General features: G+C 50.2%; 1 protein-coding gene and 1 non-coding gene across 2 annotated transcripts in view; both read left to right on the top strand.

Annotated features, from left to right (window-relative positions):
• Positions 1 to 1,248: 1,248 nt before the first annotated feature.
• Positions 1,249 to 26,486, top strand: part of SLC43A1 (solute carrier family 43 member 1) — a 35,990-nt gene continuing 10,752 nt past the window's right edge. The window contains exons 1-11 of the mRNA XM_010600894.3: positions 1,249 to 1,550; positions 2,898 to 3,064; positions 15,620 to 15,797; positions 15,906 to 15,961; positions 16,099 to 16,175; positions 19,835 to 19,927; positions 22,459 to 22,592; positions 23,368 to 23,543; positions 25,321 to 25,467; positions 25,561 to 25,596; positions 25,824 to 25,962. Of these exons, the coding sequence (XP_010599196.1) occupies positions 2,911 to 3,064; positions 15,620 to 15,797; positions 15,906 to 15,961; positions 16,099 to 16,175; positions 19,835 to 19,927; positions 22,459 to 22,592; positions 23,368 to 23,543; positions 25,321 to 25,467; positions 25,561 to 25,596; positions 25,824 to 25,962 (1,190 nt within the window). The 5' untranslated portion in view covers positions 1,249 to 1,550; positions 2,898 to 2,910. The remainder of the gene's footprint in view (positions 1,551 to 2,897; positions 3,065 to 15,619; positions 15,798 to 15,905; positions 15,962 to 16,098; positions 16,176 to 19,834; positions 19,928 to 22,458; positions 22,593 to 23,367; positions 23,544 to 25,320; positions 25,468 to 25,560; positions 25,597 to 25,823; positions 25,963 to 26,486) is intronic.
• TRNAG-UCC (transfer RNA glycine (anticodon UCC)) lies at positions 7,655 to 7,725 on the top strand. The gene has a single exon. It is a non-coding gene; the product is annotated as a tRNA-Gly (tRNA).

The following is a 26,486-nucleotide window of genomic DNA, read 5'->3' on the forward strand; positions in this document are numbered from 1 at the left end:
TACTGATGAAGATCAAAGACCACAGCTTTCAGTATGGATTACACCTCAACATAAAGAAAACAGAAATCCTCACAACTGTACCAATAGGCAATATCATGATAAACAGAGAAAAGACTGAAGTTGTCAAGAATTTCATTTTACTTGGATCCACAATCGACACCCATGGACGCTGCAGTCAAGAAATCAAAAGACTCGTTGGGTTGGGCAAATCTGCTGCAAAAGGCCTCTTTAATGTGTTGAAAAGCAAAGATGTCACCGTGAAGACTAAGGTGCACCTGACCAAGCGATGGTGTTTTCAATCGCCATATTCATGTGAAAGCTGGACGCTGAATAAGGAAGACAGAAGAAGAATTGATGCCTTTGAATTGTGGTTTTGGCAAAGAATATTGAATATCCCATGAACTGCCAAAAGAAGGAACAAATCTGTCTTGGAAGAAGTACAGGCAGAATGCTCCTTAGAAGCAAGGATGGTCAGACTATGTCTTACATACTTAGGACATGTCATCAGGAGGGATCAGTCCCTAGAGAAGGATATCATGCTTGGTAAAGTAGAAGGTCAGCGAAAACGACGAAGACCCTTAATGGGATGGATTGCTACAGTGGCTGCAACAATGGGCTGAAGCATTAACGGATCATGAGGATGGCACAGGACCAGGCAGTATTTGTTCTGTTGTACATAGGGTAGCTAAGAGTTGGGAACCGACTGATTGGCACATAACAACAAGAAAAAGTCACACATACACAGATATTATTACTTTCATTAAAGGTTAATAAGATGGAGAAGAAATTGTGCTCAGAATTTTACCTGCATCATAGCCCCTAATTCTTCCCTGCAACCCTTTGAGGTTGGTACCCGAATTCTGGAGGAGGAAACTGAGACTCAGAGAGGTTAAGTAACTTGTCCAAGGTAACCTAGCTAGTCAGTTTCAGAGTCGAGACTCGGTCCATCTAACTCCAAAGAAACCCGTGTCATTTGACTTCTCAGAAAACACCCCAACTACACAGTTCAAAACCTCTTCCCAGCCAGCCCTGCATCTCAGTCAGGGGGCTCCAACGGAGTCCTTCTCTGTTTTGACCAAGGTTGCAGAGGACGCTGCTTGACATTCGCCTATGGGGCAAAGGAGAAGGTGAGGGTGGGTGGCGAGGTGGAAATTGTAAGCACTGGGGCGTCTGACTGGGGCTAGTAACTAAGGACCGGCGGGCGAGTCACGTGGGCGTGAAACTCGACCTAAGGGGAGGGGAACGGAAGGGAGCCCCCGCCCCCACCTCGGGGCGCAGCCCGGGACGGGTGTAAATACAACTGTCGTCCATGCTCCCCTTTTCGGATCGTTGGCGCCAAGCGGGTTCCTAGCTCCCCGACTTCTTCCTAGGGGGCAGAGGAGGCAAGAACACCGGACTGTCTGGCTGAAGCGCTGGGAAGCCAGCAGCGCCTGTGCAGCTTAAGGCCGGGCCGGCGGGACCCCAGACGCCTGGCGTGTGGACGCGCCGCCCCGGCGCTTCGCTCCCTGAGGCGCCCGAGGCTGCAGGGGGCGCGTTCACGCCGCTCGGAGGTGAGAAGCCGGTGGGGTAGGATTCCGGGCTGCGTGTCCTCTGAGCCACCTGGGCGGGCTCCCTCCGACACTCCCACGCTCCCCATAGAAAGCCCGTTACCTCAGCCAGTGGTCCCGCGGCGCATTGTCCGGTCTCTCTAAGCGCGCCACCCCCGCGAGCGAGTCCCTCCCTCTCATTTCCTCAGGGCCCTCCGACTCTCCTCTTCATCTGGCGCCCCTTCTTACTTCACTTCCTCTTGTCAGAGTTGGAACAGACCTCCGGGAGAGTTAGAAGCTAAAGCCCCATTTCACAGACGGGTGAACTGAGGCCCCCAGGGGGAAGTGGCTCGGGTTCTCCTCCCCTCCCTCCTGTTCTTGCACTCCTGCCCTTCCCTGTCCCTCGCCTTTCTGCTTTCCTCGGTCTCACCCCCTCGCGGCTCCCCGCCCGCCTGTTCCCCTTCCCGCCCCTCCGCTGCTTGCGTCCCGTCCCTCCTGCGGTGGTTGCCGCGACCGCGGCGGGGGGGAGCTCCGGTCCTTCCCTCCCTCTGGTAAACACACCCGCCCGCCCGTCCGCCATCCAGCCCATCTGCCGCCACTGTCCTTATAAAGTCAGCGGCAGTCGGACTTCCTGCCCGAGCCCCCTCCCCGGATCGGAGGGGCGGGCTGCCGGAGGCGCGCAGCGCGCAGCCCGGCGTCCTGCCGAGTGAGTGAGGGGCGCAGGGGGTGCGGAGGGCTGCAGGGCCGCCGGAGGGCCAGCCCTGGGTCTCCTTCCACGTGGCAGCTGCTGGCTTGGCCCGAGAGACTGTAGGGACATGGGTCGCTGGCTGTGGAAAGGGGAGGGCTTGCGCTTGCCCGACCCCAGAGTGGAGGAGTCGTCTTAGAGCTGCAACAGGAAGGGGGGCTCTTAGGTAGCTTCAGACTTCCCCTTCCTCCTCTTCCCTGTTTCTGGGGTCTTTCCTGGCGCAGGAGGCCGGACACGGGCCAACGAGGGTCTCAGCGTGCGCTCTGCCCCTTGCTGAACTTTGGGGACTTGGGAAAGTGCGGGTCTGGCCCCGGGGAGCTTGGCTCCCCGCGCCCTGGCCCGGGTAGGAGAGGCCGGCAGCGCGCCAGGAAGCTGCTGCGCGCAGACAGGACCTTCCTTGTTTCCGATAGTGGCGCGGCGGGAGCCCAGCGCCGCGTGCGCCCCTGGCACTGCCAGTGCGCCCGGAGCCGGCTCGCCAGCACCCACTGGGAAGCTCAGGGCTCTATGGGACCTCCATGAAGGGCCCGTCGAGGGCTGGCCCAAGGGGACGCAGGCGCCACCACGATGCAGGACCCTTCCGTGGGGCTGCTGGGGAGACCATCGTTCAGCTTTCTGTTCCTGTGCAGGCTCGCGGCCAGCATGGCCCCCACGCTGCAGCAGGCGTACCGGAGGCGCTGGTGGATGGCCTGCACGGCGGTGCTGGAGAACCTCTTCTTCTCCGCCGTGCTCCTGGGCTGGGGCTCCTTGCTCATCATGCTCAAGAAGGAGGGCTTCTATGCCAGCCTATGCCCAGGTATGCCCAGAAGGGGCCAGGAGGGCTGGGGGAGGGGCAGCAGAGGGGGAAGGCGGAAGCCGAAAAAGACAGGTGGTCGAGGGGACAGAAAGCAGGACTACTCAGGTCAGAGCATTGGGCTGGGAGTTGGATGGCATCTCGCCCTGAGCTCTTCAGAATTCAGGTGGAGAATGGGTGGCCTTCTGCCTAGTCTACTCCTTCATCAAATCCGGTAGTCGCTGAGCACCAGCACGGTGCTGGGCACCCAGGTCCTGGGACTAAATGGCAAAGTCCTAAGCCCCTAGGAGCCTCTCTGGTCTAGGGCAGAATGGAGACTTCTGGAAGGAGAAGTGCTGCTCAGTGTGGTTAGGGATTTCTTAACAGGGCTTTTGTAAGCCTGAATGGGAGTACTGAGTGGTAGAAACGGTTAATAAGGTTGGAGGTTCAAGTCTACCCAGAGGTACCTTGGAAGAAAGGACTAGCCATCTAATTGCGAAAAATCAGCCATTGAAAATCCCGTGGAGTACAGTTCTACTCTGACACACATGGGGTGACCAAGAGTCAGAGCCAGCTGGGAGGCAACTGGTTGTTTTAAGGCTGAATAAGACAAAGGAAAGCCTTATAAAGTGGAGTTTGATTGTAGAGGCTCTGCACTCTTTGTTTTTCAGGACCTATTTTTTTATAACCCCCCAGGTCTTGAAAAGACCCTTTTGCACAAAGTTAATAGCCTCATCTCCTTTAGGCGTGGTATTTGTGGTTGTTGTTAAGTTGCCATCGAATCAATTCTGACTCCTGGTGATCTCATGTGTGCAAAGTACAGCTGCCCCATCAGGTTTTCAAGGCCGCGATCTTCTGGAAGGAGATCACCAGGCCTGTCTTCTGAGGTGCCTCTGAGTGGGTTTGAACCGCCATCCTTTTGGCTAGTAAACCCGTTGTCGTTGAGGCAATTCCGACTCCTAGCGAGTCTGTGGGACAAAGTAGAACTGTCCGCTAGGGTTTCCAAGGTAAAGTCGAACTGCTCACCTTTTGGTTAGCAGCCGAGCTCATAACCACTGTGCCACCAGGGCTCCTTTGGTTAGTCATGGAGCTTAACTGTTTGCATCACCCAGGGATTCCTGGCCTTTCTGGAGGGTCTTATTTACCCTTTTAATCACCTTGGCTTTGTGTGAGTGGTCCAGAACCAGGGAGCTAGAAATCTGGCATTCCATGGAGGAAAGCCAGCTTGGATTCAAATCCCAGCTTTCAGGGCTTTTGCCAACTAAGTGACATCGATGAGTCTCTTAAACACTGAGCTTCAGTTTCTTGGTTTGAAAAACTGGAATAATCTCTATCTTGTGGGAGTTTTGTGAGCATCCACAGTGCTTGATAAATGTTAGTGTCCTTCTTGGCTTCTCCTGGCTCCTCATTTTGGCTTCCTGTGGGCATCTGCCTTGGCTGTGGGAGAAAACCAGTGCCTTGGGGGTGCAGATGTGGGGAGGTGGCTGAGGGGAGTTTTTGTTCTCTGCTCTGGACAGCATGTACTCCACCCTGGGGGCTGCCTTGCCCCTGCCAGGCTTATCTGTAAGGAGGCAGCAGGTGGCACCAAATGATGGCAACTGGCCCATAACTCCTGGTCCTAATTACAGGGACATGGGGGCCTGGGGAAATGGAGATTAGAGTTGGCAGCTGGGCTGGGGAGCAGGTTGGGTGGGGAGGAGCAGGCCTGGGAAGGAATGATAGGGGTTCCAGGGAGGCTGAGAGGAGCAAGTGGAGGGCTGTTGGAGGCCTCGTGGGTGAGTGGAGGCAGGCAGTTGACATCCCCTCGGGGTTGTTTACCTTGGAGACTGGAGAGGCCCTGCCCTCTGTCACTTAGTAGCCTTGATGCCTTTTTGCTGTCCACTTGGTAGCATCTTCCTGCCTTGTCCATCGGGTGGTGTTGGTTTTCCTTTAATCAACTTTAACACCAAAAAACAACCCAAACCCACTGCCGTCAAGTTGATTCCAACTCATAGCGATGCTATAGGACAGCGTAGAACTGCCTGATAGAGTTTCCAAGGAGCGCCTGGCGGATTTGAACTGCCAACTTCTTAGTTAAGAGCCGTAGCACTTAACCATTGAGCCACCAGGGTTTCCAAAAACCAAACCCATTGCCATCCAGATTTCTGACTCACAGATTAATTTATGTTCAAGGAATCTTGGGTGGCGCAAACAGTTAAGCTCTCAACTACTAGCTGAAGGGTTGGTGGTTTGAGCCCACTCAGAGGTGCCTTGGAAGACAGGCCTGGGGATCTGCTTCCCAAAGTTCACAACCTTGAAAACCTTATGGAGCACAGTTCTACTCTACACACACGGGGTCACCATGAGTCAGAGCTGACTCAACAGCAACTAACAACAATTTACGTACATTTTGATGAGGTTGGACAGATTTATGCCCCCAAGTAACCACCGCCACCATCAGTATTTAGAACATTTTCGTCACCCCAGAACATTCTGTCTCCCGTTTGAGGGCTCATCTCTCCACCTGTGCTTTTCGAAAAAATATAACAATTTTATTGAGATATACTCTTAGTTAAGGGACATTGGTGGTTCAGTGGTAGAATTTTTGCCTTCTATGCAGGAGATGAGGAATCAGTTCCCTGCCTGCAATGCACCTTATGCGCGGCCACCACCCATCTGTCGTTGGAGGCTTACATGTTGCTATGACACTGTCTTAGTCATCTAGTGCTGCTATAACAGAAATACCACGAGTGAATGGCTTTAGCAAAGGGAAATGTACTTTCTCACAGTCCAGTAGGTTAGAAGTCCAAATTCAGGGCGTCAGCTCCAGGAAAAGGCTTTCTCTCTCTGTTGGCTCTGGAGGAAGGTCCTTGTCATCAATCTTCCCTTGGACTAGGAGTTTCTCTGCACAGGGATCCAGGGTCAAAAGGACACAATGTGCTCCCGGTGCTTCTTTCTTGGTGGTGTGAGGTCCCCCTGTCTCTCTGTTCACTTCTGTCTTTTATATCTCAGAAGAGATTGGCTTAAATTGTAGATTAATCTTGTAGATTGAGTCTACATAACTGTTGCTAATCCCATCTCATTAACATCATAGAGGTAGGAATTTATAACACGTAGGAAAATCACATCAGATGACAGAATGGTGGACAGTCATACAATACCGGGAATCATGACCTAGCCAAGTTGACAGATATTTTGGAGGGACGCAATTCAATCCATGACAATGCTGAACAGGTTTCGTCAGAGATTCCAGACTAAGGCAGACTAGGAAGAAAGGCCTGGTGATCTGCTTTCAAAAATCAGCCAGTGAAAGGCCTGTGGATTGTAACAGTCTGATCCCATTGTGCATGGGGTCACCATGAGTTGGGGGCCCACTTGATGGCAGCTAACCACCACATTTGTACCTTTAGTCTTCACAACAAATCTGTAATGTCAAGGAAAAGCAAAATGAAGCTCAGAGATGCTAAGTAATTTGCCCAAGGTCTGCAGTTAATAAACAAGGAACAGAGTGAGGATTCAGCCTCAGATCTGACTCCAGAACCTTTCTACTAGGCCTTATGGGAACAGTTTAGACATCTCCGACCTCCAAGAGCTTAGAGTTCTCCTGGGAGCGTCCAGCTATAGTCAAGACAACCAGCTAGAGCCCGACACCTAAGGGTGCTTTTGGTGAATGAGACTGTCGACTACAGGAAAATGAACCATCAGGACAAGAAAAGAACCACTGAACTGGGAGGCAAAGGAAACAGGAACGTTTGTGTCTGCTGTGTGTGTGCCCGCGGCCGTTGTCAGAGCCAGTGTCTACCACTACCCTCTTTTTGCAGATAGGATACTGGAACCTCCGTGAGTTTCAGCCGAGATTGGAACCCAGCTCAGTCTGACTCCAGAGCCGGAACGCTTACCATAATCTGGTTTTATAGTGTTTCCCAGACCTAGTTATTTGCAGTCCACATCCATGATTTTTACCGTATCTGTATATCACTGGTACTATTCATTGCTTAATGTTGTTGGTGTTGCGAGCAGTTGAGTTGTTTCTGACTCATGGCAACCCCGTGTGTGACAGAATACAGCTGCTCCATAGGGTTTTCTTTACTGTAATCTTTACGGAAGCAGATTGCCAGGACTTTTCTTTCATGATGCTGCTAGGTGGGTTCAAACTATTAACCTTTTGGATGCCAGCTGAGCCCAAACTGTTTGCACTACTCAGGGAGGGACCTGTTTACTTTCTTTTTAAGTCAGCTCTTTTTATCTTTTTTTAGATTAGCCTTATTCTAAAGTATCTTTGGAATCCTGGGTTTGATGCTACACACACACAGGTGTACACACACGTGCGTGTACACACACACACACAAACAGATATCATCCATGTTGTTGCGTGCCATAGAGTCGATTTCGACTCATAGTGACCTCACAGGACAGAGTAGAACTGTCCCATAGGGTTTCTTATTTCTTAGGCTGTAATCTCCGCGGGATCAGATTACCAGGTCTTTTCTCCTGTGAAGCCACTGGGTGGGTTTGAACGGCAGACTTTTCAGTTAGCAGCCAAGCCCTTAAGCATTGCATCACCAGGGCTCCTGTATGTCATATATATACACACATATTTCTTTAATACACATTTACATAACTAATAACTATGAAACATTGGTAGTTCAGGGGTAGAATTCTTGCCTTCCACGCAGGAGACCCAGGTTCGATTCCTGGCCAGTACACCTCCTGCGTAGCCACCACCCGTCTGTTAGTGGAGGCTTGTGTGTGGCTATGATGCTGAACAGGGTTCAGCAGAGCTTCCAGATTAAAACAGACTAGACAGATAGGCCTGGGGATCTACTTCCTAAAAAATCAGCCAGTGAAGACCCTGTGGATTACAATGGTCTGATTCACAACTTGTCATGGGGATGGTGCAAGACCAAGCAGTGTTTTGGTTTGTTGTGCATGGGGTTGACATTAGATGGGGGCTGACTCAATGGCAGCTAACAACAACAATATGAAAAATGAGAAAACATTTCATGTACCACCTAGACCCAACTCGAGTGCCTCATATGCTATATATGCCACACTTGGGGAAACTCGGTTTCTCTGGCTTCCAAACCCAACTCTCACTAACTTTCTGAATAATTTCTCCCTGTTCCACTCCATGCCTCACTATTGTTGTTAGGTGCTGTCGAGTCGGCTCCGACTCATAGCAACCGTATGCACAACAGAACAAAACACTACCCGGTTCTGAGCCATCCTTACAATTGTTTTTATGCTTGAGCTCGTTGTTGCAGCCACTGTGTCAATCCACCTCATTGAGGGTCTTCCTCTTTTCCGCTGACCCTGTATTTTGCCAAGCATGATGTCCTTCTCCAGAGACTGATCCCTCCTGACGATGTGTCCAAGGTATGTAAGATGCAGTCTTACCATCCTTGCTTCTAAGGAGCATTCTGGTTGCACTTCTGAGACAGATTTGTTCGTTCTTCTGGCAGTCCATGGTATATTCAATATTCTTCACCAACACCACAACTCAGAGGAGTCAATTCTTCTTTGGTCTTCCTTATTCATTGTCCAGCTTTCACATGCATATGATGCGATTGAAAATACCATGGCTTGGGTCAGGCGTGCCTTAGTCTTCAAGGTGACATCCCTGCCTTTCAATACTTTAAAGAGGTCCTCTGCCCAGGTTTACCCAATGCAACGCGTAGTTTGATTCCTTGACTGCTGCTTCCGTGGCTGTTGATCGTGGATCCAAGTAAAATGAAATCCTTGACAACTTCAGTCTTTTCTCTGTTGCTCATTGGTCCAGTTGTGAGGATTTCTGTTTTCTTTATGTTGAGGTGCAAGCCATACTGAAGGCTGTGGTCTTTGATCTTCATTAGTAAGTGCTTCAAGTCCTTTTTACTTTCAGCAAGCAAGGTTGTGTCATCCACATAACTCAGGTTGTTAATGAGTCTTCCTCCAATCCTGATGCCCTGTTCTTCATACAGTCCAGCTTCTCAGATTATTCACTATACTCATCTATAAAAGCCAGAGAGTTGGATTTCAAAGACACCTTCTGCTGTAATTAACATGGATAGAGGCCTAAGAGGTCATAACATCTTGGGCTGGCTGTTCTTTTGGTTGGTTCAAAAGTCTGACTTGATCCAACCACTCAGGAGTCATCAGGTCTCTAGAACCAACTCACAGTAGCTGGAGTCATAGTAGGCTGATTGATAAACCAGAGAAACTAATGTATTAATTGACCTTGAATCTTTTGCAGTCTACTGGGCTGGAGTTCTCTGCTAGTAGAAGAGCACATTTCCTGGCTAGCACTAGTGTATACCTGGAAAACTTATTAAGCTGGCTGCTTCAGAACAGAGAGGCTGTGATGCAATAGAAAAAAGTATTAGCTTTGGAGATTGTCTTGAGTTTGAATGTGAGCCTGCTCATAAGCAGCTATGTGACTGTGAAGTGCTTTGCTTCTGGGAGCCTCACCATCTGTATAAAATAGGGATCATTATACTCACTGTGTAGAGTTGTGAGGGTTAAATCAGATACAGTGTGCAAAAGCCTGGTACATAGAAACCAAACCAGTTTTCATTGCATTGATTCCAACTCATGGTGACCTCGTGTGTGTCAGAGTAGAACTGTGCTCCAGAGGATTTTTAATGGCTGATTTTTTTGGAAGTAGATCACTAGGCTTTTCTTGGAGTACCTGGGTGGTATAAGTGATTAATGCACTCTACTGCTAACTGAAAGGTTGGTGGTTCGAGTCCATCCAGAGACACCTTGGAAGAAAGGCTTGGTGATCTACTTCCGAAAAATCAGCCATTGAAAACCCTATGGATCCCGTCTGGAGCAAAGGAGAATAAAGAAAACCAAGGAAATATTAGCCCAAAGGACTAAAGGACCACATGAACCAGAGACTGTACCAGCCTGAGGCCAGAAGAACTAGATGATGACCAAAAACCGCTCTGGCAGAGACCACAAGAGAGAGTCCCGGACAGAACAGGAGGAAAATGTGGAACCGAATTCAAATTCACAAAAAAAGACCAGACTTACTGGTCTGACAGAGACTGGAAGAACCCCCGCGACTACGGCCCCTGGACATTCTGCTAACCCAGAACTGAAACCTTTCCAGAAGTCCACTTTTCAATCAAAGATTAGACAGGCCTGTGAAACAAAAAATAACACACATGAGGAATATGCTTTTTAGTTCAATCACATATATGAGATCAAATGGGCAACTACTGTCCAAAAGCAGGATGAGAAGGGAGGAAGGGACAGGAGCTGGACGAATGGACATAGGGAACCCAGAGTGGAAAGGGTGAGCGTGTGGTCACATTGTAGGGATTGCAACCAATGTCATAGAACAATATGTGTGTAAATTTTTGAATGAAAAATTAACTTCAGCTGTAAACTTTCACCTAAAGTACAATAAAATTAAAAAAAGAAAACTGTATGGAGCACAGATGTGCTCTAACACACATGGGATCGCCATGGTGCCTAGTAGGTGTTCATTAATTGAGAGCTAGTGGGACTATTTTTGAGGGAAATTATCATTTCATTATGAAAGACTTTGGAGCTGGGACAGTGTCTAATTCAAGACCTGCAAACTCAAATACTGATGGGGACCAGGTAGATAATAATAATTGGGCAAACCAGTGCAGATGTAAAATGGCAAATGTCTGGGAGCTAAAAGAGAGGTGAGGACGTGGGTGATCTTGAAAGGCAAGCCATGGTGAAAAGGGGTGGCCTCCACTCAGCTCCAGCAGTGGCCGGATCTTTTGACTTTTTAAAGAGAAGCCAGAGATCTGGATTTTTATGTAATATGTCCTGATTTTAAACTGGCACCCAATTAAAATTTACAGCACTATAAGGGTCAACACTGTGAGCCAAGCAAAACCTGTGGGGGTCAAGGCTGGTTGCCTGTTTACAGCCTCTGGTCTAAATTATCTTTTCATTTCTTCCTGCTTTGCCCACTGTCCCAACACAGTGCCTGGCATGCAGTAGATGCCCAGTAATTGTATGTAGAATAAACAAACGCAGACTAAACCTGGCTTAGCCGTCAAGGGCCTCTCCAATAAATCCTGCTGACTCCTCCAGTTATATCAAACCAGTCCAGGAAGGCTGAGATCATCTACTTCTGATGCCAAATGCCAAATGTGTGGTGGATAATAAATCCCACTCCACATGCCAGCTGCATCCTGTAGAAATCTCACCTTCTCTTCCCTGCTCAGTCCAGACCCCAGCTGCTCTACATAGCCCTGTCTCATCGCCATTCACCCAGGCCTAGGTCATTGGGTACCAGCCCCTTCTGTTTCTTAGGTGCAATAATCCATTGGAATGACTCACAAGCTCCAGGGAAAGGGCTGTCTTTAATCTAGCGGAAAAAAGGAAAACACATAGAGTGAGGTCAGGGAAGAGGCTTGGTGCAAAGCTTCCATGTACTCAGGGGTCGTGGTTACACTCCTGAGAGCAGATATTTTCTCTCCACACCCAGGACGATTCACTGAGTCTCTGTCTTCTGATGCCTTCACTGGAAAGCCTCATTACATGGCCATGACAGATTATACTGTCCTCCTGAGGCTTAGTCATCATTGGGCCCCTAGGTGGTCCCTCTTGGTGTGGTCAGCACCCCCTCATTGGCCTCTGGTGTGGTTGGGCTCTCAGGAACCAGGACCAAAGGCCAAATTGTTAACTGCAAGATACATCTATTGGTTCCCTCCCATCTGGAGCAAAGAAAACCAAAAGAACAAGGAAAATATTAATCCAAAGGACTAATGAACCACAGCTTCCACCAGCCTGAGCCCAGAAGAACTAGGTGGTGCCTGGTTACCACCACCATCCGCTCTGACAGGGATCACAATAGACTGCCCTGGATAGAGCAGGAAAAAAATGTGGAACAAAATTCAAATTCACACAAAAAAGTCCAGACTTACTAGTTTGACAGAAGCTGGAGGAACCTCCAAGACCCTGGCCCCCAGACACCCTGCAAATGCAGAACTGAGGCTAACTCCTGAAGTCCACCTTTCAGCCAAACATTAGACAGGCCTATGAAACACACAGTAACACACATGAGGAATGTGCTTCTTAGTTCAATCAAGTATACGAGACCAAACGAGCACCATCTACCCAAAAGCAAAGATGAGAAGCCAGGAAGGGACAGGAAAGCTGGATGAATGGACACAGGAAACCCAGGATAAAAAGGAAAGGGGGAGAGTGCTGACACATTGTGGGGATTGCAACCAGTGTCAGAAAACAATTTGTGTGTAAATTTTTTTGAATGAGAAACTAATTTGCACTGTAAACTTCCACCTAAAGCACGATAAAATTAAATGTTTACTGCAGGAGGGTGCCACACTTCACACTGGCAGAGAAATGAACAGTGACCATAAAGATCACAAAATTACAGGACTGGCCTGAACCCCAAAGGCTGTGTGGCCTAAACCTCTAACCACTTCCTCCAGGTGTCAGAGCATTCTGTCAGCCTCTCTGGCAGCTGGCACCGATGGGGAATCCCCCGTACCCAAGGCGGTCCCTTTTCAGGTTGGCCAGCACTCAGTATCTGAAAGTTCTTTATGTTAACACGCAGAGCAGTTCACTCAAGCACACTCTTTGGTTACTTGAAGTCAGGAGTCATGGTCAGCGTCTGAGTCTTAACCCAGATATACCCCTCTCCCAAGCATCCAGCCACTAAAAGATCCCCCTGCTTTGTTCTCTTATGGCACCTGCCACTCTTGCACTCAGCATCGGTTTGTTTCCTGATTTATTGTCCAATGTAAGCGCCACACAAGTGGAGCGCTCCCTGGCCTATTCACTGTGGGGTCCCCAGCACCTAGAATAGGGGCTGTCCATGTGGTGACCCTCCAGGAAAACTATCATCTTCCCTTCCTCCACTATCCCAGAAGCAACGCCCCTTTGCCCACTCTCTCAGTTGAATCCTCCTAAGGAGCCCATGGTTTAGGCATTCTTGGCTCTCTTTTGTAGATAAAGGGGCCTGAGGCTCAGAGAGGGAACCCCTTGTCCAAGGTTGCACAGCTGGTAAGGATGGTGGTGAGAATTCAGACCCTGGTAGGTCCCCAACCCAGGTGTGTCCTGAGCTTGCCCTTGGCCGTGCTGCCTAGTAACAAGTCAGGGAGGGGGCAGCCACCTCGGGACTGAGCACTGAGCATAGTGAAATCACCCTCCTTCCCCGTCCATGAGCCTTTCTCATGAACTAGTCACAATTCAAAGTTGGAAGTTTATCTTAAGGACAAGTGGAGAGGTTTTATTAACTCACTCATGGCGCTGTTGTGAGTGAATACAGTGACCGTTTAGAACAGTGCCTGGCATGTAGTAAGCCTTCAATAAATATTAGCTGTTATTATCAGCATCCCCCATGCATCTGTCAGTTTGTTGTACTGTGGGGGCTTGTGTGTTGCTCTGATGAAGCCATGCCACCAGTTTTCAAATACTAGCAGGGTCACCCATGGCGGCCAGGTTTCAGCTGAACTTCCAGGCTAAGACTAGGAAGGAGGACCCGGTGTCTACTGAAAAGAATTAGCCAGTGATAACCTTATGAATAGCTCCAGGAATTGACGGAATACCGATTGAGATGTTTCAAGAAATGGCTGCAGTGCTGGAAGTGCTCACTCGTCTATGCCAAGAAATTTGGAAGAGAGCTACCTGGCCAACTGACTAGAATACGACTAGAGATCCGTATTTATGCCTATTCCCAAGAAAGGTAATCCAACTGAATGCAGAAATTATCAACCAATATCATTAATATCACACACAGGTAAAATTTTGCTAAAGATCATTCTAAAGTGGCTGTACCAGTATATAGACAGGGAACTGCCAGAAATTCAAGCTGGGTTCAGAAGAGGACATGGAATGATGAGGGATATCATTGCTGGTGTCAGATGGATCCTGGCTGAAAGCAAAAAATACCAGAAAGATGTTTACCTGTGTTTTACTGACTATGCTAAGGCATTTGACTGTGTGGATCATAACAAATTATGGATAACATTGTGAAGAATGGGAATTCCAGAACAGTTAATTGTGCTCATGAGGAACCTGTACATAGATCAAGAGGCAGTCATTTGAACAGAACAAGGCGATACTGTGTGGTTTAAAGTCAGGAAGGGTGTGTGTCAGGGTTGTATCCTTTCACGATACATATTCGATCTGTATGCTGAGCAAATAATTCGAAACACTGGACTATATGAAGAAGAACAGGGCATCAGGATTGGATGAAGGCTCATTAACAACCTGCATTATGCAGATGACACAGCCTTGCTTGCTGAAAGTGAAGAGGACTTGAAGCACTTACTGATGAAGATCAAAGACTACAATCTTCAGTATGGATTGCATCTCAACAAAAAGAAAACAGAAACCCTCACAACTGGACCAATAAGCAACATCATGATAAATGGAGAAAAGACTGAAGTTGTAAAGGATTTCATTTTACTTGGACCCACAATCAACGCCCATGAAAGCAGCAGTCAAGAAATCAACAGATACATTGCATTGGGTAAATCTGCTGCAAAGGACTTCTTTAAAGTGTTGAAAAGCAATGATGTCACCTTGAAGACTAAGGTGACCTGACCCAAGCCATGGTATTTTCAATCACCTCATATGCATGTAAAAGCTGGACGAACAAGGAAGACCACAGAAGGATTGATGCCTTTGAATTGTGGATTTGGCGAAGAATATTGAATATCCCATGGACTGCCAAAAGAACAAACAGATCTGCCTTGGAAGAAGTACAAGCAGAATGCTTCTTAGAAGCAAGGATGGTGAGACTTCATATCACGTACTTTGGACATGTTATCAGGAGGGATCAGTCCCTGGAGAAGGACATGCTTGGTAAGGTAGAAAAAAAAAAAGGTAGAGGATTAGTGAAAAAGAGGAAGACCCTCAATGAGAATGGATTGACACAGTGGCTGCAACAATGGGCTCAAGCTTAACAATCGTGAGGATGGCATAGGACCGGGCAGTGTTTCGTTCTGTTGTACATAGGATTGCTGTGAATCGGAACTGACTTGACAGCACCTAAGAGCAACAATTATCAGCATGTTGTTTATTGGGGAAGCTTTCTCTAAGTTTTAAGTGAATTCTTGTTACATCCTTTAGAGCACCACTCACTGACTTTGTGCCCAGATTTGGAGGTGCTTCCTGGTGGGGGTCCACAACCCCTTAAACTTGGACATGGAGTGAATATTAAACCAAAACTAGTTGCTGTCAAGTTGATTCTGACTCATGGCGACCGCATGTGTGTCAGAGTACAGCTGTGCTCCACAGAGTCTTCAGTGGCTGATTTTTTGGAAGTAGATGGCCAGATTTTTCTTCCAAGGTGCCTTTGGGTGGACTTGAACCTCCAACCAAACAGCAGATCGCGGTAACCGTTTGTGCCATGCAGGTGACTATTATCATGTTTGAGCTAGTTGAGAATTCAGGTTGAACGTGTGACTCTCGTAGGGTCAGACCGTAATTTATGGAGCACCCTCTCACTAGAGCAGGCATGACTCCAGGCCACCCCCAAAGTCACCTACTTGGCAGTAAATCGTAGGCATGGAATTTGAACACAGGACCCCGACCTGGCCGCTCTCCCCTGTGCCCAGCTACACCTGCTCATGTGCTAAGTGCCCTCTTCCCCTTCCTCAGCTGAGAACACCACCAACATCACCCTGGACAAGCAGCCCTTGTGGCCAAGCTGTGACCTGCAGGACGAGATGCTCAACCTGGGGTTCACGATTGGTTCCTTTGTGCTCAGTGCCACCACCCTGCCACTGGGGATCCTCATGGATCGATTTGGCCCCCGGCCAATGCGGCTGATAGGGAGGTGAGCTGGCTGGACTATGGGCGCTGGAGGGCAGGGGAGGGTGCTGCCAGGAAAGGGGACTCAGACTATTCCTAGGTCAACCCCTCTGCTGTCCTTTTGTCCCCACAGCGCCTGCTTTGTGGCATCCTGCATCCTTATGGCCTTGGCCTCTCGGGACACCGAAGGTGAGATGTCTGGCCTCTCCTGCCCCCACGAGAAAAGAATGGGTGGGATGAAGGTGGGCGTTTATTTACCCTAGCTCCTGCCCTTGGCCTCCCCCAGCTCCCCGAATGCCCTTATCCACGCCTCTCCCTCTTCCCAGTTCTGTCTCCATTGATATTCCTGGCGCTGTCCCTGAATGGCTTTGGTGGCATCTGCCTAACGTTCACTTCGCTCACTGTGAGTATGACCACCAGGCCTGGCAGCCACCCAGTAGTGGGGGGGGGAGGTGAGTGGGGGAGGAGCCCAAATTGCACAGGTGTGAGACTATGCAGGCAGAGGCTCAGAGCGGATGTAAGGCTGGGGGGGTGGGGTGAGTGTGTGTGCTACTGGGGCAAACAGCACAAACGAAAGAGGGGAAATGTCCTTACCTCCCTGGAGCCTATACCTGGCGGTGGGGGGAGCAGGCGCCCAGTAAACAAGTAAATGAATAAATTATGTCAGTAGTCATGAGTGCTGGGAAGAAAATAAAACGGGGTAATGTGATAGTGCTGGGGAGGGGGTAGCTTGAGACTGTGCGTGTGCGTGTGTGTGTGCGTGTTTGCCGCGCTGTGGGAGAGTGTGTGACGCCGCCGACTCATAGCGACCCTATAGGACAGGACAGAACTACCCCATAGGGCTCCGAAGGAGCAGCTGGTGGATTCGAACTGCTGACCTTTTTGGTTAGCAGCCGAGCTCTTAACCACTGTGCCACCAGGGCTCCGAGTGGGCATTTGCCATCCTTAAGCACGTTGGGACGAACCACGTGAAGTCGCCGACACATGACCACCTTTAACCTATAAAAACGGCACTTTTCATGTGGCTTGACCGGTTACATATGTGTGAGTTGTGTCTGTGTGTTATTGTAAGGGTAAATGTTTATGTCTGTGAGTGTGTGAGTAAAAGGGTTAAGGGCTTATAAATGTGTGTGTGTGTTCCTGGCTGGACTGGCCTCAGAATGTTTAGCTCCGCTTAGAGCTGCCTGACGGCCAAACTGGATGTTTTTGGCTGAATTTCACCTCACCCCAGCAGCCGCCTTTAATTCCAGCCGGGGACATTTCACAACTCGGGGGAAGCAGATCCCGTCCTCCCCGCCCCCTCCGCTCCCCAGCTCCACGCGGTGCACCTGGGCGCCGGATGCCAGAATCCCTCCCCTCCTGCGCCAGACGAGACCTCCGACCCTGCCGCCCGCCGCCCCGCCCCTCTCCGCGCCTAATCTCCAGCCAATAGCAGGGCCCCGCGCCGGCCCCGCCCCGAGCTGCTGCGCTCCTCCTCGCTGGGGACGTCCAGTGCTCCTGCCAGCTGCGCTGTTGGTGCTGGCCTGGGTCGCGCGCTGCTGACCCGGATCATCGCGGGGTGAACTGGGCCAGCCTCTGCATCCACCCGCCCCCGTGCTGGGTGGAGACAGCACCCGCGGACCCCTCTCCTGTGGGACAGTCGCCGGCCCGGGCTCCCTTTCCTGGCATCCTTGGCAGCCTGCCTTGCACATACAAGGTGCCAGGGAAACCTGCCCGGGAGGGGCCACTCTGGCCCCACCCCCCTCTCAGGGACACTTGTAGATGAGGGGGGCGACTCTTAATTCTCTGTGTTTGCTCACCTTCCATGGTCCTTGGGTGGCACAAACGGTTTGCACTTGACTTCTATCCTGAGGGGTGGCAGTTTGAACCCACCTAGCAGCGCCATGGAAGAAAGATCTGGCAATCTACTTCCATAAAGATTACTGCCAAGAAAACCCTGTGGAGCAGTTCTACTCTATCACACATGGGGTCACCGTGAGTCGGGATCAATGGCAACAGGTTTAGGGTTTCTTTTTTGTGTGTGTGTGCCCACTTTCCTTCCCAGAGGAAACCCTACTGGTGCAGTGGTTAAGAGCTACAGCTGCTAACCAAAAGGTCTACCGTTCGAATCCACCAGGCACTACTTGGAAACCCTATGGGGCAGTTCTGCTCTGTCCTGTAGGGTCACTATGAGTCAGAAGCAACTTGACAGCAATGGGTTTCCCAGAGTTATTTCTTGGAAAGTCTCCAGTCTCACATGTAGGAATTAGAGATGTGGAGGGAGGTTAGCTTTTTTTCCCCCATCCCAAAATTTACTAGCTTTAAGGATTTAGGTAGTTAACTTTTCTGTTCCTCATTGGTAAAACTGTAATATCCACCTTACATTTCTGGAAGATTAAATAAAGTGAGATTTATAATACGTTGCCTAGTACTCAGCAGACAGTGAATAAATGTTAGTTCCTGTTTTTACCTGTACTGTTTTTTCCCATCTCAGTAACAGCTCCAGAATTTAACATTTCATTGGTTATCTTTAAGCTGTATTATTTGAGGGTCTTTAGCCATAAGTAGTCAAAAATCTAATAAAGACAAAAGATGCCTGGGGCAAGAATGAAAGTTGGACAGAAAATTTGGATACAAGTAAAGCTCTTAAAAGGCCCCATACTGAAGGTTCCCAGCATCTCGAAAGAATGATAGCAATCTTAGGACTTGAGGATTATGCAGGTCATAAAATGTTGGGTGCCTTCAAGTTGATTTCAACTCATAGTGACCTCATGTGACAGAACTGCCCCATAGGGTTTTCTAGGCTGAAATCTTTACAGGAGCAGGTTGCCAGGTCTTTCTCCTGGAGAGGGGTTGGCTTTTGATGACATCTGAGGCCCTTCCCAGCCATGGAATCTGGTGACCTAGAAAGGATGGGGAGGTCAGAGGGAATGCTTCACAAAGGGCATCAGGACTTTGCCTTTTTCTCCCCTGAGGGCCTGGCTCAGGCCAGCTGAGCAGAACATGTGATCAATTAGTTCTCAGCCTGGTCTGCACGTCAGAGCCACCTCCCCTGGAGACCTGGCCTCCCTTAGGCACACCCTCACCTCCCTGCTCCTTCCCATGACTGGTCCTGGGCCAGCAGAAAGTGTGGGTGGCGGCCTTCAGGATCACCAGGAGGATGAAGGGCCACCACCAGAGAAGTCCCTGGGGGGCACAAATGGTTAAGCACCTGACGACTAGCCAAAAGGTTGGCGGTTCAAACCCACCCAGAGATGCCTCAGGAGAAAGGCCTGGTGATCTGCTTCCAAAGGGTCGCAGCCTTGGAAACTCTATGGAGCAGTTCTCCTCTGCACACGTGGGGTTACTATAAGTCAGAATCAACTCTGATGGCAGTTAACAACAGTCCTGCTACAGGGTTAGCCTGGTCACAGCTTGGGGGCCCAGATGGGGCTGGGATGGTTAGAACCTGGGGAAAAAATCATTAACATGCTCTGTGACCTTGAGTACCTTTCTTTCCCTCTCTGGGCATTCATTTTCTCATCAGTAAAATGGGTTGTACTCGATCAGTGTTTCTTATACACCTGCTCTGTGGGTTAGGAAGAAATGGCACACAATAAAGGGGTCCTTAAACAATAAACAAGGCAACCCTGGCATTAAAATGAATAGAATCTTTTTGAGGGCACTTCTGGAAGCCTTTTGGAGCCCTGGTGGTGCAGTGGTTAAGAGCTCAGCTGCTAACCAAAAGGTCGGCAGTTCAAATCCACTAGCCACTCCTTGGAAGCCCTAGGGGACAGTTCTGCTCTGTCCTGTAGAGTCGCTATGAGTTGGAATGGACTCGACGGACTCGACTGCCACGGGTTTGGTTTTTTGGTTTCCGGAAGCCTTTAGATGTTAAAGTGCGTTGGCGTCATTGCAGGTAGGGGATCAGAGTACAGTCTCCGACATTGATTTTGCCTGAGGACTTTTCTAGTGTTCGTAGAGTTCACTATGAGGAATGCTGAGCTAGGTGCTCCCAAGCTTTCTCAGGTGGGGCTGGGGAAGGTGAGCCCTGGGCTGATGCCAGGGCTGCCCCTGCTCATCAGTGGTGCTTTCCTCCCCCAGCTGCCCAACATGTTTGGGAACCTGCGCTCCACATTCATGGCCCTCATGATCGGCTCCTACGCCTCTTCCGCCATCACGTTCCCCACTATCAAGGTATGGAGCCACTTGGGGGGCCTCTTGGGGATTCTTTTGGCCTTGACACAGGACTGGGTGGGATCAGTCAGCCGTAAAGAGAAATGAAGTCCTGATACATGCTACAACCTGGGTAAACCTGGAAACCATTATGTTGAGTGAAATAAGTCAGTCAATAAAGGACAATTATTGTATGATCCCACTTATAAGACATAGACAAATATATAGCGACCACAGCTTACTAGTGGTCACCGGGGACGGGAGGGAGGAAGAAAAGGGGAGTCCTTATTAAGAGGCACTGGGTTTCTGTTAATAGTGGTGGAATAATATGGAAATGGGTAGTGGTGATGGCCGCAGAACACGGTGAATATAATTAATGTCACTGAATCGTACATGTAAAAATTGTTGAATTGGCAAATGTTTTGTTACCTATATTTTTGCTGTTGTTGGGTGCTGTCGAGTTGCTTTTTGACTCAGCAACCCCATGTAATAGTAGAACTGCCCCCTAGGGTTTTGTAGGCTGAAATGTTTATGGGAACAGATTGCCAGGTCTTTCTCCAGCAGAGCTGGATGAGTTCAAACCACCAATCTTTCAGTTAGCAGAGTTTAACTGTTCGCACCACAAGGGCTCCTTTCTGTATTTTTACCACAATTAAAAAAAAAAAAAAAAGAGCTGGGTGGGGCTGGGAGCGATGGCCAGTATGTCTGATAACCCAGTTCCTATCCGTTAGAGGTTGGTTTCCACCATCATGGAGAGAAGCACCAAGGTAGAGCCTGACTCTGCAGCCTGTTTTCTGTATTCTCCATTCAGGCCTTTGCCCTCTCTCCTGGGTCAGGGCAGTCTTTCTTTATGAGCTAGTCTCTGCCTCTGATTTTTTCCTTCTCCAGTCTGTCGTGGAACCCCTGGCAGGTGCAAATGGTTCACATACTTGCTGCTAACCAAAAGATTGGCCGTTCAGTCCACCTAGAGTTGCCTCAGAAGAAGGGCCTAGAAACCTACCAGAAAAATCAGCTGTCGAAAACCCTACGGAGCACGTTTCTTCTCTGACACGTGGGGTTGCCATGAATCAGAATTCACTTGACGGCAACTGGTTTGGTTCTTTTGGTTTAGTCTGTTGTTTACATGGCTTCTAGAATGATCTAAGAGGACTGGCTCACACACCCACTGAAAAGCCTTCAGTGGTCCTGCTTCACCTACGGAATGAAGTCCAACCTCTTCATATGCATTCAAGGCCCCTGACTCTAGCTGGAACCAACCTTTAGGGCTACATCTCCTTCCACACCTCCCAGAAGGGTTGGGTGACTTGAGTCCGAGGTCACAAAGCTGGTCTGTGCAGCTTAGATCCTGGACACATCAGCCTCATGGACCAAGAGCCAGCTTGGGGCAAGCTGGAGTCTCCATTTCTTCCTCTTCAAATGAAATCAAAGCACCATTTCAGCTGGGCCATGATCTGCCCCTCATTCTCCATGAGCTTAGGCAGTTCATTCATTAGCTTAGAGTGCGCTTGCTCAGCGTCCCCAAAGGAGTTAGAGTGTGCCTGGGCAGGGCGCGTTGTTCAGGTAGCAGTAGGCATGGAGCATAGGCAGTTCTCCTTCCCTTTTTTCAACTAAGGGAGTGGAGTTTGAGGGCCCAGATCTTAACCTCCAAATTTGAGGGTGTGGCCCTGCCCCGCCTCCAGGGAGGAAAGAGTCTGTAGCCGCCCCTGAGGTGCCCGGCACAGGCTGCCACTAGCTCCAAGCAGGAGTCTGACAGGAGGGCAGACATCATCGAAGGCAGAGGGTGTTGGGGGGAGAGGAGGAGGCCAGGAGGAAGAAGCATCTCTGTGCAGCAGGCTTCCCTCCGTACACTTGAACGAAATCCAAATCAAGACAGAACCTGCTTGTTCTGGGATTTGCCGCACCTGGGAGCACCTGTGAAAGGCAAGATAAGGCTTCTCACACTGGGTTTACCTTTCCTCGGCAAACTTTGAACTCTCCAGAAAGGGGCAGCATACACACGGCTATTCCTGGTTCACCTCGAGCATTAGTTTTCCTCTTTTATAGATAAGGCGAAATGATATTTTTTGCATGGGGAAACAAACATGGAAGTTTATGGAGTCATAGCAAAACATGTGTCCAGTCTACGGATGACCACTGAGACTTCAGACACATCTCAGCTTGGGGCCAGCCACTTCAGTACTTTGTGGGAACTGATGCACGCTTCTTTAGAGGGGCTTGGGTGAGAAGGAGGAGGGGAGGTGGGTCTTCTAGTGTGGCTCTAACTTTGGGCCTTGGGTTCCTTACCTGTAAACTGGACAAAGGAGTAGGGTAGAAGAGACCTTCACTAAGGCCTTTGAGGCCCAGGCTCTCCCATGGGGTGGAAGAGATGGTATCAGATGGAATCAAAGCATCCTTTCAGCTGGGCCATGGTCTGCCCCCTCAGACTCCATGAGCTTGGACAGTTCATTGTTAGTTTAAAGGGCACTTCCTCCCCACCCCCAAAGCCCAGAGGAGTTTGAGCATGTGCGTAGGTAGGGTGCAGCCCACCCACAGGCTCGTCCCTCTTCCCACAGCTGATCTATGATGCCGGCGTGGACTTTGTGGTCATCATGTTCACCTGGGCTGGCCTGGCCTGCCTCATCTTCCTGAACTGTGCCTTCAACTGGCCCAGCGAAGCCTTCCCAGCCCCTGAGGAGGTCAATTACATGTGAGTGTGGGGGTGCTGTGGTGAGGAGAGGCTCTCCCTGCTGTAGTGGGGGGGGGTGGAGATCTGTGGTGTGATGGACAGGATCAGTTTGGAGTCAGAGAGCCCTGGATTGGGTTCTCTGCTTGGCAAATCTCCTGAGCTCTAAGCTCCGCTTTTTCATCTGTGTCCACCTGTGGGCGTTTTTAAGGAATAGACCTGACACACAGTAGGTGCTCAAAACCTAGTGACTATTGTGATTGTTGTTATCTTTATGGGGTTTCAGAGGAGGGGGTCAGAGTAGGAGGAATCCAGCAACAGTGTAGATACCATGTAGATCCAGAAGGGCGATAGCCAAGCACATTGGGGTGCTGGTCAAATAGCTGACATTTATTGAGTGCCTGCTGTATGCCAGGCACTGTGCTTTGCTCCCTATCATTCTCAGGCAGCCCTGTGGTGTGAATTCTGTTACGAACTCCATTTTGCAGGTGAAGAAAACAAAGGGACAGGGAGCAAAGGGACTTTCCTAAGGTCATGCCGTTGTAAGGGGGTGAGTCTTTAAGGCTGGAACTAGGCTGTCTTCCTTCCTGGGAATGACCAAAGTGAAAGTGACCAACTTGCCCTTCACTTATTGGGCACCTGTGCTAAGCCTCTGAGCGGCCCACACAGGGCCTGCACTGGATGTGGCTGTGCTGCGTCAAGGGAGTCTCAGAGCCCCTGGGATGGCCTCCTCGAGGCATTTTGGGAGGGTAGGCCCTGTGTGGCTGGTTCCCACATGCTCTGGTCTGGCTGCTGGCAGGAAGATGAAGCTCAGGGGGCTGGCCCTGGACCACAAGGTGACAGGTGAGCGCTTCTACGCCTACATGACCACGGTGGGCCAGCGGCTAAGCCAGAAGGCCCACAGCCTGGAGGACGGGAACGACGTCTTCATCGCATCCCAGGGTGTCCGTCACACCTCAGAGACCCCTTCTGAGAGTGAGTGCCCGGCAGAAGTGCCTGCCTTGGGGGGTGGGGTGGGTCAGTCCTTCCGCCAAAGGAGCACCGGTATGGGAGTGCTCCCTCTTGCCCTCTTCAGTGCTCACAGGATCCCCAGGATGGAGGTGGTGGTGCGCTCCCCGTTTGTTAAGTGCTGTCAAGTCGATTTCACAAGTGACCCCATGTGACAGAGCAGAACTTCCCCATAGGGTTTTCTAAGCTGTAATCTTTATGGGAGCAGATCGCCAGGTCTTTCTTCCATGGAGCCCCTGCATAGGTTCAAATCTCAAAATTTTTGACTAGCAGCCGAGCCCTTAACCATTGTGCCAGCAGGGCTACTTATGCTCCCTGTTTGTAGATGGGGAAATCATAGCTCAGAGAACTCTGGGAAATTCAGATTCAAGGGTACACTGCTGGATTCTTAGAATGGGGGCAGGCCTGGGAAGCACTTGGTTTCAGTTCCCTCAGAGACTCCAGCAACCGCTGAGCTTCTTACGCAGATGCAGCCTGGAGAGTGGCTGGCTGGCACCCCCTGCTGGGCACAAGAGGAACTGCACTCTCCTTCCCAAGGAGCCAGCAGGGTGGTTGGGAACCTTCTGCTTTGGGTCAGTTCCCAAGGTGCCTGAGACCCTGAAGGAGCACAGGTCATGAAGTCCAAAGGTGGGGGTCTGAACCTCGGTTCCTCACTTTCAGACCATGTGACTTGGGTCGATTGCTTACCCTTGCTCTCACCGTTCAATCTTTCATCTCTTAACCGACATGAATAACCTGACACTGAGAAGCTCAGAGGGAAGTTAGTTGTGAGGGTCGAATGAAGTCCCAGATGGGGGAGCTCTGTGTGAACTGTAAAGTGGTGCACAGTCATGAGGGGGTTATCTCCATTGCTGACCCACCTGGCAGAATGGCTAAAGGCAGGAGCCCAAGTCGGGCCCACCTGCCGCGCCAGCCATCATTTAACCCCTCAGAGCTGCAGTTTCCTCATCTGTAAAGTGGGGTAAAACAGGGTGGTTGCAAGGTTTGGCCAAATGGGATAATACACACCAAGTGTGCCATACATAAAAATACCAAACCAGACCAGTTGCTATTGAGTTGATTGCAATTCATGGTGACTACATGTGAGTCAGAGTAGAACTGTGGTCCAAAGAGTTTTCAATGGCTGATTTTTTTGAAAATAGGTCGCCAGGCCTATCTTCCAAGGCACCTCTGGGTGGACTCAAACTGCCAGCCTTGAGCTAGCAGCCAACTGTATAACTGTTTGAACCACCCAGGGACTCCATGTAGCACATAGAACTTATTGAACAGTAGTGAGAAGGAGACCTGGGTTTACTTCATGCTGTCAGTGGAGGCTTCTGTGTTGCTATGATGTCCAGACTAAGACCAGCAAGAAAGGCCTGGCAACCTACTTCCAAAAATCAGTCAGTGGAACCCTAGGGATCGCTATGGTCTAATCCTCAACCAATCACGGGGGTGGTGCAGGACTGCTCTGTTGTGCATAGTGTCACCACGAGTCAGGGGCCAACTCAGTGGCAGCTAGCACCAACAAAGCATAGGTCACCTGAGAGTGTTCTGCTGAGACAGTCGTAGAGCTGGGCAAGAACTTGGAGGCCAATGAGTCTGAACCCCTCATTTACAAAGGAAGAAACCAGCCCTGAGAGGAGACATCCCTCTCCAAAGTCATGGAGTTGGTGCCAGAGCCTCCATTAGACCTGTGTGGGCTGGGAGAAGCAGGGGAAATGGAAGGCCTGGGGCTCAGGGGTGCCCCCTGCTGTCTCCCCAGGGTCCATCCCGTTCCGCAGGAGCCTCTGCTCCCCCATCTTCCTGTGGAGCCTCCTCACCATGGGCATGACCCAGCTGAGGATCATCTTCTACATGGCTGCCATGAACAAGATGCTGGAGTACTTTGTGACTGGTGGCCAGAAGCATGGTGAGGTGCTGCTGAGCCCATTGGGGGCTGGGGGGCACAGGGGAGCCACCCTGCCTTGAGCTCCTCTCACCTTGGCTTCCCTCCCCCCCGCAGAAATGAATGGCCTGAGACAAAGGGCAGCAGAGACAGGTAGGCATGAAGGCTGGGCCCTTACCCACTCCACAGGGAACAGGGATCCTCTGGGCCTGGATCCTCTCTTGTCACCCTTGGCATTTTGGGGAGCTAGGAATCTGGGGTCAGAAGAAGGCTCTTTTGGAACTCCCTCTCCTCCGCTGGAAGTGGGTGGCACCGCCCACTGGGCTGCTAGCATCTGTCGGGCCAGCTCCTGACCCCGCTTTCCTTCCCGTCCTGCCCAGTTGGGTTCTACTCCTCCATCTTTGGGGCCATGCAGCTATTGTGCCTTCTCACCTGTCCCCTCATCGGCTACATCATGGACTGGCGGATCAAGGACTGCGTGGACGACCCCACCGAGGGCATTGCCCTTGGAGACGCCAGGTGACCTGGACAGGGATGGTGACAGCAAGAAGGCCAATGGGGTTTCATTTTCTATGTGCTTTCACATCCAGCGGAAACCCTGGTGGTGTAGTGGTTAAGAGCTATGGCTGCTAACCAAAAGGTCAGCAGCTCAAATCTACCAGCCACTCCTTGGGAACCCTATGGGGCAGTTCTACTCTGTCCTATAGGGTCACTATGAGTTGGAATCGACTTGACAGCAATGGGTTGTTTTTTTTTTACATCCAGCATCTCATTTCATTCTCCCAAGAGCCCTGGGAGAGCTCATTTACAGATGAGGAAACTGAGGCTAAGAGGGCACACAGTTTGATTTTCTTGATAGTAAGAATAGCTAACTTTGAGTGCTGACTATGCACTAGGCACCTTGCATTGTCTCGTTTAATCCCTACAGCAGCTTTCTGAGGTAGGGACACCATTAGCCCCATTTCACAGATGGGGAAGCTGAGACATAGAAAGGTTAATAAGTAACATATCCAAGCTCCAGAGGCCATGTTATAAAGATAATA

The sequence above is a fragment of the Loxodonta africana genome, chromosome 7 (assembly GCF_030014295.1).
Source record: "Loxodonta africana isolate mLoxAfr1 chromosome 7, mLoxAfr1.hap2, whole genome shotgun sequence".
Classification (NCBI taxonomy): domain Eukaryota; kingdom Metazoa; phylum Chordata; class Mammalia; order Proboscidea; family Elephantidae; genus Loxodonta; species Loxodonta africana.